Source organism: Aythya fuligula, chromosome 9 (genome assembly GCF_009819795.1).
Source record: "Aythya fuligula isolate bAytFul2 chromosome 9, bAytFul2.pri, whole genome shotgun sequence".
Lineage (NCBI taxonomy): Eukaryota > Metazoa > Chordata > Aves > Anseriformes > Anatidae > Aythya > Aythya fuligula.
In genome coordinates this window covers 9,970,308-9,990,636 of record NC_045567.1, presented here as the reverse complement: position 1 = coordinate 9,990,636, position 20,329 = coordinate 9,970,308, and the positions used below count along the sequence as shown (strand labels likewise).

At 36.8% G+C, this 20,329-nt stretch overlaps 1 protein-coding gene across 6 annotated transcripts in view; it reads right to left on the bottom strand.

Annotated features, from left to right (window-relative positions):
• STAG1 (stromal antigen 1) overlaps positions 1-20,329 on the bottom strand; it is a 177,924-nt gene that overhangs the window by 7,969 nt on the left and 149,626 nt on the right. For all 6 annotated transcript variants that reach the window (XM_032193436.1, XM_032193437.1, XM_032193432.1 and 3 more), the window contains 7 exons: positions 17,946-18,038; positions 14,384-14,558; positions 11,880-12,019; positions 10,876-10,977; positions 9,142-9,290; positions 6,431-6,559; positions 1,941-2,146 (listed from right to left, as the gene is read on the bottom strand). In XM_032193436.1, coding sequence (XP_032049327.1) covers positions 1,941-2,146; positions 6,431-6,559; positions 9,142-9,290; positions 10,876-10,977; positions 11,880-12,019; positions 14,384-14,558; positions 17,946-18,038 — 994 coding nt within the window. The remainder of the gene's footprint in view (positions 1-1,940; positions 2,147-6,430; positions 6,560-9,141; positions 9,291-10,875; positions 10,978-11,879; positions 12,020-14,383; positions 14,559-17,945; positions 18,039-20,329) is intronic.

The window sequence follows — 20,329 nt, the reverse complement described above, 5'->3', positions numbered from 1 at the left end:
AATGGTAGGACTTTTGGAAGGGTTATAAAAATATGTAAAGATAAAATAAAACAAAGACCCCTGTACATGCTGTGTACAGACCATCAGGTAATTTGTAGGCATCCAACTGTTCATAAGACTGATTCTTCACAGCTCAAGTTCTACAGACCAGAAAACAGTAAGTAGCTATTTTCTGTGAAGAGGATTACATCTCTGATTATTTCATGAGCTCATTATTTGTACACACAAAATAAACCCCTTGCATCCTCCCTGATCCTATATGCTGAGGTTGTACAGAAAAGCTTTTATGAGTAATAAAGGTCTGCATAGTGATCTGTGAATTTAAGGTCTGTTAGGTTTCACATAGAAGAATGGAGAAGGGAGTCACTTCCTAAGTGGTAGTCTTTAAAACGTGTTATTCTTAGATGTCACACTGTAACCGAGAGCTGTATTTACAGTGCTCAAAGGACATGCACATATCCCACCCACATGAGCACTCCAGGAGAGGCAGTGTTTATCTGTCCTCTCTCTGGCCACCAATTACTAATGGGGGAATTTCAGGTTACTGTAGTGAACAGTGACACTGGAACGCTGCCTAAGGTAAGATAAATCCTTGGTGTCTTCTGATGACACAGTGCTGATAAGATGTAAGCAGACCCTCATATACTCTGTAGATGTCAGACCCACAAAAAGTCTTGGCATAGTCTGTACCGCAGCTCATTGGAAACTGCTGTACATTCAGTTTTTTCAGGAACCGAACAAACAGCTGAATAACCATGGATTTGGGCCTCCATTATTTTAAGTTAGTGATGTTGGTGAAAAATTCAGGACCACAGCTGTTATGAGGAAAGGTGATAGTCAAAAGGAAAGTGTTGCAAATAAACTTTTCTATTAATCACTGAAAGAAGAGGAAATGAAAAGAGGTGGATCAAACAATGTCATAAAGCCTAAGCCTACGACTCGCCTTATAGGGAAGCAAGGATATTACTACACTTTCCAAGAAAAATAAGGATATTGGTAGAATAATGAAAATAATAACATGAAGAAAGAAAAAATCGTGAGCAGCTGAATTCTGTGAAAAACAAAGCAACCTGAAGGAAGCAAAATAATGTCTGAAGCAAGCAGTGCTTTATTTACCTAGACTCTAGGTTGGCTGTTAGAAACTGAAAGACGTATCTCATGTACTGCTCAGCACAAGCTGCAGGGGAGAGAATGGACCTGACAGTAGGAGTGCATACAGACCAACTTTTGAAGTCAGGTATTTTGGTAAATGGCTGTATACTCAGGAGAATTGGCTTTAGATTCTTCACTGAGAGGTTACTACAGTAGATTCCAACCTTGGAAAAATCTCTGAAGTTTACAGATCCCACTTATACCTTACTGTACTGAAACAGTAAACATATATTCACATAAATGTGCATGACATCCTGTGATTTCATGCAGATTAACCAGGAACAGATGCAATCTTGTAAAAAAAATTGGATATCATGGCCAAATTCCTGATTAATGCTCCTCAAATCACAGAAAGAATAAATACACCGGGTATTGATACCATTTTGAACAAAAACACGCATCTTTTTAGCATACTTCAATGGTCCTACAAAAATAGTGATCTGTATCTGAATTTCTGCCTTGGGTTTGCTCTAACACCTTATTAACAACTTCTCCAGGCTGAAACACAGGTAGAAAAAACAAGAATCGGTGACTGAGAAAGGTGTAGAACAGGTAGCTCTACAATCACCTCCTGTTTCCAACTTCAATAAAAGCTTTCAGTAGTTCTCAATCAGCAAATCTTAGTGTGGACAAGCAGCAATAAGGACTTGTGATGACATTTCTCATAAGGAAGTGTTTAAGCTTGCAGAACAAGCGTCTTGTTATTTCTACGTACAAAGTATAAGGAAAGCTGTAATGTATGTACAAAATGAGAAATTCCTCAAGTAGGCAACATAAACCATACAAACCTTCTACTCTCTTTTTGTGTAGCGGCGGTCGCCCTTTCTTATTTCTCACTGAAGAGGCTTTGCTGCTGCTGCTTCCGCTGTTGACAGACATTCTGTCGTCTTCGCCACCCGTAACTAGTGAGTTTCTATAGGAAATTAGTGGAAGCCATACATCTTCTCTTCTTTCCATCATCTGTTCTGTCAGAAACTTCTCTAAGTAGGAGTGACTGAAAATAGAAGACAATGAGTGCAGAGGCTCAGCATGTTGCTTTCCCTGTAATTAATCTGCAAGGCCTCTTCATATTGTTGACAGCTTAACAGTAATCCCACATGGTGTTTCCTTAGTTTAATTTAATAACATACGCTGATAAGGCACTGTATCTTTAACTGATTAAGAATTCACATAATTCCCTCAAAACAAAGTAACACGGTTAATTGCGTGCAGGTTACTCAGATAAACAATACAAAACGTTCTCTCCCTGACATCTTCCTCCCACATTTGTCTGCAATCATTCACAGCACGCTTTACTTGAATTCCTTTTCTGTTTTGCATAGCAAGGAAGCCACTTCTATATATTGCTACTGTGTCAACAGACAGACTGAATTAGAACCACTATTGTGAAGACTCTTAGATTCTTTTGCATCTTGTAACAGGAAAAGAAAGGTTTCCTTAAATGCAAGCAGTTATTTTTCATTTAAAATATTGAAGATCTGTTCCATTGCTATGGAGAAGTCCAAAACATGTATTAATTTATCAGAACCAAACAACTTTCTTCTTGTATATGGCCTGGAGGGCATTTGAATTGCTTTCTTTTTCCAACGATTGTTTAGTTAAGATTGTCCATAAAATGAGTAAGCAAATCCATATAAAATGATTCTAATGAGTTTCAAGCTACAGAACCAAGCATTCAGAAGTTAGGCAACCGAACTCAGGATACTTCAACATTACTTCTGTCTTTCAACAAATATATGACAACGTACACCTTGATTACAATCTCATTCAACACCACGCTGCCAGGTTATCATCACTTGAGAGTCAAACCCACAAATTCAGTAAGGAAACAAATTCTTCATCTCCCTTTTGCTCAGTTAAGCTCATGACAGGCTCAAACTTCTTGCGCAGTCTAGATGAAAGAATAGGAGAAGGAGCCACACTATATATGTCTGGGTAACAAACACATCAAACTTTTTTTAATGGGATTTTGTTTCTATTTGGTGAATAGGATCACTTTACTCAAGAAACTGACATTTTTCTGTTTCTTTTATTCAGTACTGTGACTGCTTCCCCTTTCCACGTATACAGCCAGTAATATCCAAACCTTGGAATGAATAGGAAATTCTTGATTTATTTGCTCTCTCTCACAGTACTGAACAGCACAACATGCGAGTGCCTCCTGATTTCACAGAACTTATCTGCAGAACTGCCTTGAAATGTAAGAAGTTTTCCTGCAACCAATTTATATTCACACAACCTGAGTGCACAGGTTATGCCCAAACTGTAAAGAAAGACAAAATGTACCACTTGGTCATTCTCTACTTATTTGATGCCAAACCTGAGACAACTTTTGCTCACCATTTTAGAGCAGCTTCATATTGGCAGTTCTTACCAGCTTCAGCCAGGTTAGGAACTCCAAACTTGTGGCAGTAAGAACATGTGCTGGTGCTCCAGCAGTCAGTTGTCTAGTCTAAGTCGTCTATTGGAGAGAAACATCTCCATAGGCATTTCACCTCTGTACCGTCTTAGATGAATTCCTGTGGATTTCCTTGCCTTTATCTGCCCTGCATGTTTGTAACTGTGTTAGTACTTTCCTGCTAACTGTAAGAGCCTGGCCCCTGAAATGTATAGTTTATGATATACCCATAGATGTGAATAAATCTATAAATGGCTATCACTAATTCTGGGGCTTACATATAAAAGAATTAGTCAAATCAATAAATCAGACAGCAAAACTAAATTAAACCAGTGTTACTGCCTCACCCCCAAACTGAAAAAATCTCCCATTTCTCCCCCCAAGTAACAGTAACAATAAAGCAATAAACCAGGAAGTAGAAGCCTAGCTAGAGAGCAGTGTTTGCTGAACTGTGACAGGAATGGTATTTTGCACCAAGGGCAGATGGCACATGCAGACATATTGAGTAGATAATTTTAAGTAGGGGAGGCAAGCTGGAGGGCTTCTGGAAGACAGGAGATATGCTGGTGAGACTTGCAGGGTTATTCTAGAGCACTCTTCCCTCCAGACTAACAGCCCATTGCTGAGCTTAACTACAGTCACTTGGCAGAAGGAGATCAAGCCAGGGAGGGAGGTAAATGATCCTGTACACAGGACTTCTCCACCAGATGGTGGTCATGTACCTTCCTGGTCGTAGGCTACCCCTTTGCAGGGAGGGGGCGAGGTCCCTCTGGATTGGAGGAGTCATTCTACAGAGAAGGGCAAATCAACTGTCCAGAGCATAGCTGGGAATGAACTGTCAGCGAAGCACTATGGGCAACGCACCCACTGCCTGATGGGTGCGAACATGACAGATCTCTCAAGGGAAGGAACGCAGAGATCCCCAGAAAACCATCTTTGCCCGTAAGCAAGTAATCTTGACTCTACTCAGCCACAACAGCCAATGGAATCTAGGGCATGTCTGAACTCATCTTAAAACAGTAATTTAGAACAGATCTAAGAAATCATGCCCTGTTTTTTGTTTGTTTGTTTGTTTGCTTGTTTTTCTTTTTTTCCATTAATCTTCAAAATGCAGCTAAAATAAATAGCTCAGATACAGATGACTACAAGAAAGTCAGATAAAATCAGGAGAAATGGTTTCCACCACAGCAATCTTTGCAGTCCTGACAAAAACATAAGAAAAAAAATAAATGGTGATGTGGAATGCTAAGGAATGAGACTCCTTGAAACACTGAATTTCATATAAAGGATCAGGTTAATAAAGCTGTCATGCACACTGTGTACATGCAATACGAATTCAGACTTTAGACACTTGAAGAGAATCTTGTGGAAGGGATGACAACTGTGCAGGAAGAGTAAGCTTCAATAAATACAACTGGAATCAGGCTAAAGACACTTAAGCTAACAGATGCAGGAGAACCCATGCTTTGGCTAGAAAGGAAGCTGTAAAATCCTTGTACTGATAAGTCCTGTCCTGAAGAAGAAAATAGAGGGTGACAAAACTCAAGGCTATACACAATGAAGGGCAGACTGAAAAACCAAGTGCCAAGCTAGCTCAACTAGATCATCTCATTCTCAAGCTGGTTCAACCACTTCTTGTACTGTGTTTGCTGATTTGACAAATTACTTATACAATTAAATAAATTGGTTCAACTGTTTATACATTAAAATTTACACAAAGTTAACCAAGATGCATGCATTTTTTTGTAACACAGAACAAGCCCAGAGCTATAAAATTCATAATTATTAACCCCAATAGAAAGGTCCTTTAAAACAAATATCTTGACTGAAAAACTACTGAAACACTTGACAGGAAGAGCCAGTTCAGCTAGTTCTATTTGGTCAGAAAACCAAGTGGAAAGATAGTTACAACCATAAATGAGAAGATCTGGCAATTATATTTTTAAATGGTTATAAAACTCTTCAAAGAACTTGGTTCTGCACTGGGCACATAGTGCTAGGACGATGTTTGACTGCACTTTTCCTTTTTCCCTTACTACCTTTATGCTGTGGCCAAATCCCAGCTATTTGTTACAGAACATATTAGGAACATAGACTGTAATCTCTGCAGTGATGCTGACAACACATTTTTACTCTGAACTTGCCTTCACTAATGCAGTTTTCTCTTCACCAATTCTTTTAATATCCAAAGCTACCCTTGGACGCTGTTTCAAATGTTGCTCAGTATTTCCTTCTGCTTATTCAGTTCTTATCAATAATACCTGATTTATTTCATTTTCAGGTATTTCATCTGCAGTCATTGCCTGACATACCAAATTCAGGCTGCTTGTTTTAGCCCCTGAGATCTCTGTCACCTTCCTCTGTCCCAACTAACAACAGTGCTGTTTCTCACCCTGTCTTTCTATGCTGTTGTGCCAGTAACAGAAACCTTGATGATGCTTTATTGCCCACTTTAACTCAATATATTAAATCTAAACAAAAATAAATGCTTATATTTTATATAAATATCTAACAGAAAGAGATGTTACTGCAATGTTTACAGGCCTGTAAATTTTCTGTGTTACTAACAGTTCATTCCTTTTTCTGCTAGCCTGAAAAATTATTCTTTTGTATTTTCTGTGCCCCATGGGAAATTTTAAGGAACCTTGTTTTGTAAGTTCTAAAGCTCACCTAACAATCAATGGATTTGATTCTCCTTTTCTCATTTATTTTTATTACTTTAAAATACAAATCGATGAATAAGTATGTGAAAAGTCTCACTGGGACTTCCTGTAACCCCCAGTAGATAATGAAAATGTCAAAGCAGAGAGTTTAAACACACACTACACTGATTAACACAACTCAGCAAAACCCACAGAAGAAAGCAAGACTATTACTTACACAGTCTTTTTGTCCTGTCGCAGGAGTTTAGAAGAAAATTCACTAAGCACTTCAAGGAATGCAAGGTTAGGAGGTGGATAGTCTTGTCCTTTTTGATTCTGATATTTGAAGGCAAACTCTATTCCATCTCTGCAGTAAAGAAGTTTCAAAATTTTTAGATGTTTGTTAGAACATAAAAAAAAGTCATCCCATCACCTCCAAATGCTGCCCCAAATCCAAACTGTGATAATCCTAACTTTTTCTGTGGTTTTTTTTTTTTTTTTTTTTTTTTTTTTTTCATTGCTAGCAAACAGCAGCTTTTGGATTTAAGGGGAATCAAATGCTCCCTCTGAATTTATGAGGACTCAAACTCAAAGACAAGATATTGCCAGTTGCCTGGTTAAAAAGAACTTATCACAATGTAAGAAACTTGGCAGGTGCTGAAAGCCACTGCCTTAAGCAGGAATGGCCAGTTGGCTTGCTCTTGTTTTTGCACGAAGCATAAGCTTGCACAAGATATCAGAAATAACAAGATGAAACATATGTGTCAAGAGTCAGAGAAGAGAATTTACTTACCGGACACTGATCCATGTGTAAGTCCCTTATCTTTGCTTTATCATTTAAGATTAAATAAAACAATTTATTTTCACATTACCCAATAAAGGCAAATGCATGTCTGGACCTTTCTTTTCCTTCTCACAGTTAAGTGTCTAGCAGCATATTGATTTCCTTTCAGGTCCTGCACTCCAGAAAAGAGTGCAGGAGAGAGTGGATGGCAAGCACAGAATGACTATAAATCTTGAAAAAACTGTTGGTACTGGTATATTTGAGCCTAAAAATGCCCAAGTACATTCATACATCTTGAAACTATAGTGACAAGACCTGTGCCTACGACTGGCTGTCAGATGCCTTTACGCAAACAGTGAGCACTGTAGCTTGAGGTGTAACAGCCAGGATGGCAACACTGCTGAGATGCCAGGAATGGGGACCTTTCTCAGGGACATGCATGGAGTATCTGCAGCTCTGGTTCTCCTGGCAATTGTATTGTAGTGACCATGGCAGAGGAGTAGATGTTGTGCCATCCTAGTCTGCTCACATGCCCTCTCACAGTCTGCTTGCTGAAAGGTTCTCTTGTCAGAACAAAGGTATTTATGCTATGAAAAAAGCCTTGAGAAGAGCATAAAGGATGCTCAAAAATGTACTTGACAAAGCGGACAAGACTGGGCCTGGTGATTACATCTGTTTTCCTTTATTTTCATTACTCACCTTCAGTTTCAGTCACTTTGAACCATTTATTACAGCTAAAGGAACTTTCTTCTTCTCAGAGGGATCCAGGTTCACTGCGTATTACAACATTCCCCCTGAATTCTGGGAAAGGACTGACAACATGGGCCAGTTGTTCTCGGTACATGAGAAGTTATGGGGCATGCAAGGCTGAGGGTACTGAGATAAGACAGATTATCAGAAGACTCTTTCAGGATCTATGTGTTTTTTTCACTGGAAGTCTTCGCTAGTACTGATGACATGACCAGTGACTGATGACAGTGTGGGAAGAAGCTGCCTCCTCACACTGAGAACTACTTTAGAAAAAAATTGGTGCAGATGGCCTCAGACCTGGATGCTTAAGGAAGCAGCAAAAAATGATGGTGAGGACTAAGCGTGACAGAAAATACGTATCACCTTACCTATACATCATGAGGATAAATAACTGTCATAATTAACCAATCTGAAGGCAGAATAAAAAAGATGCCGTCTTCAACACAAAACAACAGCATGCTTAGCTTGAGATATGAAGGAACTCACATTACTTTTTGGTCTGAAATATCTCACACTTTTCCCATCTGGAGTATGACACACTATTTAGCAATGTGACTGGAACGGTCACACTCACCACCTACACTGGTGCCATCTGGACTCGAGTAGTGCTAAGACGTCACCTTTTGTTTGGACAAACATTACAACTCTCCAAGAGTTCCCCAGATATCTGCTGAAAGCTTAAGGTGGGTAAGAAGGAGAATCTGGGGTTTCTGTCCAGACTTAGGAGGGAAGTGTAAACTAGCAGGTACAATTCTTCTGATAGCCATCTTCATATAGGACTTATTTTTACTTCATCTCCTCCAAACTTCTGCATCACTCTTGTTTTTTTCCTGGCCATATTCATTCTATTATTCACATCCTTTCAGATTCAAAGCCCTGATCATTGCTTTACTAGTCTTAGTCTAAACACTCTGAGACAGCCAATGTTAATATTTTAACTTTTTTATGGCATGTGGATGTCATAATTTAAATTTAGAAGCACCTTTCTATGCTTTCCTACGCACTAGTTACATAAAAAGCCTCAATCTGCTTAAAAAAAATAGAGCACAAAATATTTTTGGAGTATCTTTTTATAAAAACTCTATGTGCATACAGAATCCACGATGTTGTGTTACAAAGAGCTATCTACGCTTGTTAGATACAGTCCTCACAGCTGTGTATGATACCTAAGGTTTTACCTGAGATAGATAAACATGGTCATTCCAATCACACAAATAAACAGGCAGCAGCTAGTTTTTCTTCCTTTCTTATATAGACAGATATGTATTTACCCCCCATTATTTTTCTACCTGAATTAGAAGAAATAAATCATTATTCCAGGACCAGGTTAAGATTATGTCCCTGTAGAAGAGGTATACTGAGCAAAACTTCTAACCTAAGTAATATAAAAATCTAGTTTATTTACCACCACTCACTTGTGTAGTGTGGCCACAGCTTCTCTTGTCTTGATCTGATCCAAGCCAAAAGTGAGGGCAAACCGACGGGCCAATTCCTTAATTCCACTAACATGGGCAGATGTCCTGTCCAAATTAGGACCTTGCTCCTGAACAAGCTCATTGAACAGCTAGAGAAAGAATACAGTTGTTAAAATCCGTGAGCTAGAAAACACAGTTTTTGACAAAGACTTTTGTTCTTAACCAGCTAGGGCTACGAATGGACATTATGATCACTTTTTTTTTTTTTTTTTTTTTAGCAAAGATCTTACAGAGTTCACTTACGTTCATTTTCTAATCTGCTTCAGTTCCCAGACCTTCTTCTTTGTAATTGATATTCATCAACTGGCCCCCACCTTGTACTTGTGTGGAAAATAAGTTTCAAGCAGCATTTTGCACATACCTTCATTGGACTGCATCCATTGTTTTCTGAACTCATCAGGATGATTTTACATTCTTATGCTGCTTTCTAAAGTACCTGCACCACCCAGCAGATCAGTATAATCTAGGAATTTAGGAACCAAATTTTCTATTCCATCATGCAAGACAATGAATATCTGAACAGTGTTACAGGGTAAATACCTTCAAAGCTTGCTTGACAATGCCATTTCAGCACAATGATTTACTCAGTAATTTTCCAATCACTTCTGTATCTACTTATGTTACTGCCATTTAGACCACGCTTTCCTAACTTGCTAATGACACTATCAAAGGAGACTATGTCAACAAAAATATTAAATCAAATTTCATTAAATATACTCCTTCTCTCCTATCCACAGGATCTATTATCATATAACTAATGAAAGCTGCTCAATTTTACATGATTTCTCCTTGAAAAATTGATACAGGCTGCTACCCATCACTTAGAAACTTGCCAATAGCTTATCTAATACATATTTTTTTTCATGACACGGTGTTAGGCTGTACACAATTGACAGGTATGGCACCTGGTTTCTTCTTCTCTCCAGGTTCTGACAGGAACTAATTTTACACTTGCCATCGTGTATTCTGTTGCATTCTGTTTTTCTCACATTTTCACAGATCTCACTCAGCTTTCAGATTGTTGTAAGAAATCACTTTGTACTATGGAGTGAATTTTGGATGGCCCGGCCAATTTGAAAACATCTAACTTATGTAAGAAATTTCTCTGCGTAATGGGTATAGCTGGAATTGCCAGTGCCCAAACAGTATTTAGTGAAACACACACTTTGTGCTGCCAGCAGAACAATGATGGTTTTTGTATCAAACTAAGAGTTTATGGTTGATATAAAGTAAACTGTTCAGAGGAAAAAAACATGCTTAATAATACCGAAAGACAAACTAATTATCTCAAAGTTTGAAAAATCAATCAATATTTAGACAAAATAGAAAGAAGATGCATTACTTCCAGCTAATTATGAGGAGAAAAAGTCATCCTAATTCTTCTTGCTTGAAAGGTACCAGTAAATAAACACTATGAATCAGCTTGGACCAAACTGCCATCAAGGCTTTTTTCTCCCTTTCTTCCATTTTAATCTGGCAAAACTTTGCCTATTGTTGCCTTAAGAATACAGAGGTTAAAGAGACAAAGCAATGGTGATAACTTGAACTGAGGAGCAAGATAGTCTTTTAACAGAAGTGTATTTTTTGCTTCAATGTAAAGGCCACCAGAGAAATATCCTGTCCAGCATTTGTTGCAATGAAGGACTTCTAATAAAAAAAAAACAATATTCTTACCTGTTGCAAACTGAGAATGAGTGTCTTTGCACACTGGATTTTATCAATTTGCCTTGTTTTGCTCAGGGTTTCCTTAATGATATCTCCATAGTCATTGTAGTACTAGGAAAAAATGTGGGCAAAAAAATCCTTTTAAAATTGAAACTCGTATATAATTTTTCACAGCTTTTCTTATGGAAAGATTACTTGCAGTTCTTGTATTGAAAAGGTATTTTTTTTATTATTATTTTTAAAAAGACCAAAAAACAATTTCAAATACAGCTTGAAACTGCTGCTCTGTCTTCTGTGATGACTCATCTCTTACAGAGAGACAGGTGGGGTACACCTGGCAATCTGACATATACTGAGGGGCTTTATGTAGCTTGGCAGTGTAAGGAGTGCTAACATACATGTCTTCTGATAGGTAAATTGCAAGTACAGGGTAAAGTCGCAGCTGAACAGCAAGTCTTTCTGAATTTCATTGGGCCTAAATATTGCATGGAAACACCCTGTGTTGATAGTTGATAAAACATTCAGGTACTGCAGACAGACCCACTTACAACACCAAGCTTTTTTACTGCTTTCCTGTTTAAAATGATCTTTTCCCATAGGAAAAAAAAAAATCCGCTTCCTTGTTCTGGCAAGCACCAAGATTGAGAGACTCCCAGTGAAATATGACATTGAACAAACAACTGTTGTTGTAGATTCTAGGAACACATTTGAGGAGCAGGATAAGAAATTCTCTGCAAAGTAAGTCTCTCTAAAACTACTTGGCACCATGTAGGACCAACTTTTGATGCTGCCTTTAACAAGGCACTCCTGCTGTGTAGGAAGGCAAATTCCGAGCTTACTGCTTCTCAGTGACAGGTATAATTTAAAAAGGAAAAACTAGTACGGAAATCAAACAAGGCTGGAAAAGCTTTCAAGTGTTCAATCTTTACCTACTGCACTGAAGGGAGAAAAACAAGTGACCTGACACAACAATCTGTGTTCACTTAGGAGGGGGAGAATACACAGAGCTGTACCTTCATATAGTGTTTGAAGATATCAGCCGCTGCATGCATGTCCACAATGTCATAAATTATCAGCTTGCTGAAGGCAGCCAAGAGGTTTCTTCTCTTATGTAAGGCTTCTATTTTGTTAGCTTCATCTTCTTCATCTCCCTCTGAAAGCATCAACAACAATAAAAAAATTTATATTATGTTATATTCTAAAACAACATTATTAAAGAGTAGCTTTTAGAAAAAAATCAATTATTTAAAATGAAGCAACAATTGTTGCAGGAGAAGCTAAAATCAAAAATGATTATTCTTGAATGTTAGGACCTTCAGAAAAGTTCAGGAAGATGACAAACCATTCACCAAGGATGCCATAGTCCTGAGTAATACTGAACACAATCCACATGGAACTGAATCATTTATTTTTTTACCCTGTGAAAGGCCATAATGAAGAGTTGTTGAATGCTTTGTGTTTAGCTTCTGAAATCAAAGGACATTTGAAGATGCTTCTTTAACAAAACTGAACTATAAATATTTAATATAGAGAAATTAGAAGCCAGTGTTTCTTCTGCATGCCTTGGATTGCAGGTATGAAATCCACGGTCTTACAGCAGCTATAAACAACAGGAAATAAAATTCAGTTGGAAGAGACATCGAGTGCTAACGTCATATGTATTAAATCCCCATGTAAGGCTCCATTCTGTGAATGAAAATGAAACTATACACATGTGAAATATATTATCATATAGTAAAACTGTATTACACATTTTATAGAAGAAAATGAAATCAGCTATAACAACTGTAATAATAGCAAATATTCTGTGGTATTTAGAAGAGATCATTCTTAATGGAAGTCTTCCAACCAGTCTGAAGAAATACAGGCCTGTGTAGGGGGCAGGAGGAACACAGTGTCACAAGGACTCTTTTGCTGCACTCTTACTGTAGTTTCCACAGAGCCACAGTGTGTAAGTCAGGTATTGTCCAACAGGACACCTCTTACAAACAGTGGAGTTGACTGTGCGTATGTATATATGCTGTTTTTTGGATGATTTAACCCATAGAATTGAAGCCCAATAGCATCCCCCTATCCCCCCATTTTTCTTCATTTCTTTTTATAGTTACTGATATGTTCTTAATGCCAAAAGTTGTAAATCATCACACTGACTTCATGGAGTCAGAGTAGCATTAGGGAATGGAGATTACATAAAAAGATATTCATCCATCTTTTTGCTGTCTTCCCAGTCCAATCACAGGATGTTAAAAACCCTAATGTTCCTCAAGAGCCAAGAAAAATAAATACTGTCCTCCTAAAATCTATTCTTATTACTCTGAACTTTGAACTCACAAAGTATGATTAACTTGCACTGTGGATTTCTGGTGAAGTTGTGTGTCAAAATGCATTCTTCTTAGGCCACTATAACCCTTAAAAAGATGCTCAAAAAAGATGTTAGCTAGAAGGATGAAAGGACCTTTAGAGCAAGAGTAAATTCTCTGAGACCGTAGTTCTATCCACTACTGTCTTAACAGATCAAAAATAGCACTTATATGCCACCATAACATACAAGTAACTGAGTTCAATGGAAATTCACAAAATTTGCAAAAAGAACACTACAGTACACATTCAGCAGGTGTTTCATATTTTTTGACCATCTGGGAATCCATCGCTTGTCCAAAGATATTTAGGATTCAGAAGCTGGGTACCTCTGTATCTCACTTAGGCATTTGTAACACACAGCAGAAGTGAGTTATTTAAAAACAGATGTCAATGACAAATCCACCCCTCCCCGACTGAAAGCCAAAAATCTCCAGTCATCCTTCTGAGGAAGAAGAGATGCTTTAACTCCTGCTTCTCAAAGAGAAAGTTTTTTTCTCAAAACTTTCACACACACACGGACGCCTAGGAAATAACAATAAAGCAAGCACACGCAATACTTCTCCAAGCAGTCTCCCAGTCTCCAACAATTTCAAATCAATCCTGAGCTTGATTTATTTATTTATTTATTTTGGGGGGGGGGGGGGGAGCAGAGTGGGTATTTATTTAGTAACACCAGAGTTTCTTAAGACTATCCTTGCCTAGAGCTTTGATGGTAAGATTCACCTCACAGTCCTGTAACTCTGTTTTGAAACTTGAAAGGATTTTTCTTCCATGTACTCTTCTGGCATACTTTTTCCCTTGAAGCCATACTAAACGAAGTCTGTCACTGAACTAAGACTTCAGTATTTTTGAAAATAAATACTAAGGAAAAGATCAGTAAATAATTTTGTATGGATTAATAAAATGTAGTTTACAGGCCAGTTCCATGTCTTCTAAAAACACCCATTTTAATGAAGTGAACTTTGTAACTACTGTTTCTTCTTTAACAGATATAACATTGAATACTTCATATTCACACTTAAACCTCCCCCACCAATAAAGAATAGTAATTCTGAAAACATTTTTGAGCAAACTTTTCTGAAAATTCTGTTTTATTCTCTCTTATGTGTTTGTTATGAAAAAAGATAAAAGTAGAAAACATGAAGGCTAAACATACCCATGCTCTGGTTTTCATCATCTTGGTCAATGAAGACATGGTCCATCACGAAACTGAGAAGTTCTGACTGAAGGCCTGAGTCTGGATTAAACACCAAAGGCTGAAGACCTTCTCTACCTCCAGTCATCAGCTGATGACTAAAAATCATCAAGAGATCACAAAGCAACATGAAAGCCTGAAAGGTAAAAGAGATGTATTAAGAGTAAGAAGCATAAGTCAAGTAAGTGCAAAACAAAATACGATTTATCTGATTTCTGGACATTTTCCCACTATTATTAAACAGATAGAAAAGTTAAACGAGAAAAAAAAAAGAGTAACATTATAAGGCAAAATCCAAGCTGAGTCATTCTCAGATCCTGAAAATACAGGAAAACAGATGTAAGCAATGAAATCCTTGCAGAATTTCACTCACAGTTCTCTGCGGAAACAACCAAGTAACTCTGCATGGCTTTCAAATCTAGGTAACAGTCAATCAGGGCAGAATTTTTAATGATTTTTACTCATTACTGTTATACCCTTATTACCTGGGAACAGAAAAAAAGTAGCTATAAATAATTCTGTTTCTTTCAAGGGTTTATCTGCATACTCCCATGCATGAGAATAATATTGTTCTTTCCAATGGCTTATGTTGGAGCATTATAGCCAGCTGTATTCATCTGCATTACATTCAACACCTGAGCATCTTTCAGAAAGTATTTCTTAATCATTTTCATTTCTTTATCTTTAACCTTTGATTCTGAGAACAGAGAAAGAGGGGAAGGTTGAAAGTACAAATGTGCAAAAAGACTCCTAGAAGATTAGCGCTGGAAATGCTGTCTTTCCCAGGAGCCTGCAGGAGTCTCACTCCAGGCAATATCAATCACAATTTCCAGGTAGGAGGTAGGCCAAAGGGGTTTTCAAATGAACACAGACTGCAGAATAGCCCTGCCTGATTCATGAAATCCAGCGTAGGCTTTAATTCAGTCCTATATTCCCCTCTATAAACAGCTGAATGCATGCTTTTATAAACTCCCACCTATTAGCGTTTAAGATGGACTTTAGATCAAGTTTTTATTTAACTGTGAAGAAGAATACAGTTAAATGTCTATTTAAACATACTTTTGAACCCTCAGAAAAGTTGTGAGTGGTAGCAACCTGCTTTACAAACCTCCACCATGAATTCTTTGTGAATTCTAAATGTCACACCAGCTCACTCATCTTGTGGAGTATGTTATAAAATCTGAATGAGCTACACTTACACAAGAACAAAATGCAAATAGTTGTAAACCATGATCAATTTAGACTTTGGAGACAGGTGCCAGTATTTGGGATTTTTCTTCACAGCATCCAAAAAATATTGGGATTGGTTTCAGTGATGATTTCAGCTGCTCTAAACTCCTTTGATATGCATTTGACATTTGACATTCAAGCTAATACTAATGTAGACCTCTAAAAAGCAGGTGGGTACAAATTACACAGTGAAAGTTTTTTTTCTGATCAATATAAAGACAGCATGTACAAATGTCTATTGTAAATATGTCTAGTCACAGATCTATTTCACTCAGTCTAAGAAAATTTGTAATGTTTCAGTTCTATTTCTAACAAATACTTAACACTCTTTTCTCTCCTTCGATATGTAATTGACTCTCTCTGAGAAGAATGTATAGATTAAGAAACAAATAAGCTACTGAGAAAATACAACATGAATTCTCCAAAGATCTAGCAAAATAAAAGGATTAAGGAACAGTTCCTGCACTTGCAGAAAGAGACTTTTTAAGGAAGAAAATTAAAAAGTTCATAGAAGAATTAGTTGGAAGGTCTCTAGCCCAACCTACTCTGACTGGGACTCTTGCTGTCTCTACATCTGGTTGGCCATGGCTTTGTCTAGCAGAGTCTTGAAAGCTTTCACAGAATTGTGAACTGAAAAGGAGCTTCTAAGAAACGTTTAAATTACCAATTAAAAGAAGATTTGAGAGAAAGAGAATTAAAACATTTCAAAATACATCAAGCACAAAACCATGGCAAGGATCATTTACCATTTGTTGATGTAGAAGCAACATTAAACCTAGTTTATGCTAGAATCGTTAGTATTTTCATGAAGTTAGATGTTATTTTTACATTATACAATGTTAATAAAATATATTCTATGTTAAGAGTAACTACTCAGAATACTAAATAGAATTACTAAACTTAAATCTGCTGTAAGACAATGACATAAAGGAGTCCTTTAAAAATACGTAAGGTAAGAAGATCTCTGAGCCTTTAATATTCATATTCATCAACTTGCAGAACACAGCGTAAATACTAAGCAGAACTATCTTTTGAAAAAATAAAACTATCTTTTAAGAAGTATTATCTTAAAAAAAAAACAAAACACAAACATAAGCAAGTACATGTGTGCCACTTAGTTACAGTCTTTGCAAAATCGTGGAAGTGCTGACGCAGAAATGCAATTTTAGACAACTAGAAGATGTCAACAGACCTGATAGAAATCAGCAAACATTCCTAACATCTTTGCAAACAAAGCAGCTATTGTTTATTGTATCTCTACAAAATTACTTCACAAATTATTTCAACAAGTCCTTGGGTTTAATTTATTTCAATTTCTATACATATATAGGAGAAGCTTCTCACTCTGTGCATGTGTGGCTTTCCAAAAATCTAACACAGATACCTGGATAACTACAGTGAATCCCCTAAAATGGATACCTTACTATAATTATATTTCATAAATACAAACCTTTGGCATGCACTCACATGCAGAGAAATGTATGCACTTATGTTTTCAGTCAGCTTTCCAAACAGGGAAGCATAGCAACCTGAGTTGTAATGACTACATTCATGAGAATCTAAAAAAAAAACCCTTGTTTTTTATATAATGAAGGCACTGTGTAACTGGATATTTTATTCTGATTTACCAAGGCGACATACCTATCAGTCAAGCAACTAATTTTGCATAGTGTGAAACTACATTCTTAGTGTAATTCAGAGTATTTTTGTAAAATTAATTAACATAGATTTCCTGCTAGAAAACATACAGAAGTATGATGTGTACTGCTAGAAATGTCAGTTTTCTCTCATTAGCCACCATGGGTAAAAGAGACACAATATTAGCATGAATTGCTACATTTAATGGAATTATTAGGATGACAAAATAATGATAAATATCAAGGCTTCAATTTTTCCAATCTAAATTCAGACATTTGACTTATCCAGAAATACACAGAGAAAGATTTAGCCAATTTGAGGCCTCAATCATCCTCTAAAAGTGCCTGTTTCTGTCTTTTTATACAGTAATTAAGTAAAGGAATAGACTTTAATTTTTGGTGATTCAGTTAAATGCCTTCAGACAGCTGAACATGAGCCTAAGCATCCGCTATTATATCAAAAGTGAATGTGACATTAGTTGTGCTTTGAACATAATTTTAATACAGTTCATTTTATGAAGTGTTTGTTCAGTTTTACTTAGACAGAAGGCACACATGACTTTATTTTAAGTTTGGTGTATTAAGTGTCATTTTGAGTTTTCCTACAGTTTAATACTCACACTTTTGTAAAAGCATGTGACAGACATTTCTCTTACCTGTTCTTTTACTGGAGTGTTGACATTTGATAGACACTGCTGGCAGACAGCCAGAAAGGATTTCACAGTTTTCCTCAATACCAGTAAGTCCTCCTAGAATAAGGAATAAAAGGGAAATATATAAATATTAATAAAAGTTTGCTAGGAAAAATCAAAATAAGAGGATGGCGATAATTTCATATATTCAATACTATACATTAGCAAAACAAAGAGAGAGGCCATGAAATGTATGTTATTCATATAGCACAGAGTAAAACAAGTCATTAATTTTCAGAAGAATGGCTCAAAGTTCCTTGTAATAAATACTAATAATAAAACAATACATTCCTGAGGTAAAATTATCTGTATTTTATTTGGATGTAGAGTATAAGTGTTTCAGAAGAAAATGTTCAATACATCAAGGTCAGCACACATAGTGGTTTATAAAGAATTCTGTATGTAGATTAATCAATGTGAACAAAAAACACCAATAAGGTGTCTCAAGTTCAACAAAAACATTCTCCTAACTATGTGCAGATATTGGAAATGTGAGGGCATATCACAGAAATCTAATGACTTAAGGAAGAAGGAGGGAGGTTTGTAAATCTGGAGGAAGAATGATTTGTAGGTAAAAAAAATAAAATAAAATAAACAAACGCCTGGTTTGATCACCTTCATCTAGAGACAATCCATGTATATGTTAGCTGTACCAGAAGTGGCAGGTTCAATAGGAAAGCTGGGTACTTTGACCTATGACATACCCTGATGAATACATATTTTTTTACGGAAAACAAAGTGAACTGGTGAAAACAAATCAAAATAAAACATAAGATACTGGAGCATAATCCTAAGTATGTAGCAAGCAGCCACCTGGAAGTAAGAAATTACAGAAGAAAATATTTGTGAAAAGCTCCTATGTGAAAAGCTACGACAGCCTCTGTCTTGTAACCAAGAAATTTACTGAAAACTGCATAGCTGGGCACCTATTTAATTACTCTGTTTACATTAGGACCAATCTCAACACAGAGAAAAAAAATACAAACCACAAATCACTAGGACTTTGTGTTAGCTTCAAGTTTTGTCAAAATGACCAGCTTTGTCAGCACTGATTTATAGATTCTGCTACTCTGCATTGCTCAGGTGATACAAATACAGCTTCTACCCTGTCTGCCTCTGTCCGGCTGCATTGCTTACATTCACCTGCAATCGTTGCTTTGAAGATCTTTCACTTCCCAGGTTTCACCATCAGAGATCTCATAAAGAGGAGGGTTCATCACAGCCATTAATTCGCACTGAGGCTGCTGGCATACCACTGCTGCTGACATTCCCTCCATGGTACCTACCTGTATCAGCTTTCTGATGGAAGACAGTGTGCCCTACAGAACAACATCTAACCTAAATCTGAAGAATCTACATAGTGCATATGCACCAATTTTCGATTATGATGGATGCTCAATCCATACAGCTCATTTCTAGCGTTAATTTCTTGTATTGCATCCTATCGTAAGATCTTGTTATTATTTGTTTACTGAAAGCCTTTTTGTGGCCCATATGCTTTTTCTGTACTGATTCACAACAGAAGACAGGTCTGCAAGTGCACTGAAGCAATCAGTATGTTCCTAAATCTCTGAACCTCTTGTAATTTTCAATAGACTTAAGCGTGGTTTTCTAATCTGGACTCTGAAGATCTATAAGTTATATTGCCTTCTTACTCCTAATCATTTTTCTCTGTTAATAAAGGCAAGGATCCATTTCTGCAACTGCATTACACCACAATTACGTGACATGTTAGGTAGCTCTGCTCTCTTCTAAGTCACAACTTTGCACTGATCAGCATTCTTGTTTCCAGATATGTCTTCTATTTGGCTGCATTAAAATGCCTCTTTGCTTATTTAATTGTAATTTGTTTATCAATTGATCCACATTTTAAAAAGTTTTGCTTTACCTTCCCTCATAATTGTTAAAAATAATGATCACTTTATAGCTGCAAACGGATTCCTCTTGGAACGTATCAGAAGCTGTTGCATTGTGTGATGATTTCCCAATTTCAACTTTTAACTAATATATTAACAAGTTTGGAGCTACTGAATATAAATTACATTAAATACACATATTAACCTGAAATGCAATGTGATACTAATGTCCACAGAAATTCCTATTTCAAAATAGTGTTTTTATCAGTCAAAAATGCGATCTTCTCAAGAACAAATTTCCTTGTTCCTTCCAGTCTCATTTGTTGGCCATGTTCTTTGTGTCCTTCAGCCTTGTACTGTTTTCTATCAGCCATTCCAAGTATTCTACCTAGGACTGATGCTAGGCTTACATGTTTGCTATGTTACATAATCATATGATTTATACCTTTAAGCATTGGTATTACAATCACTTCAATTTCTTTCTATCTATAG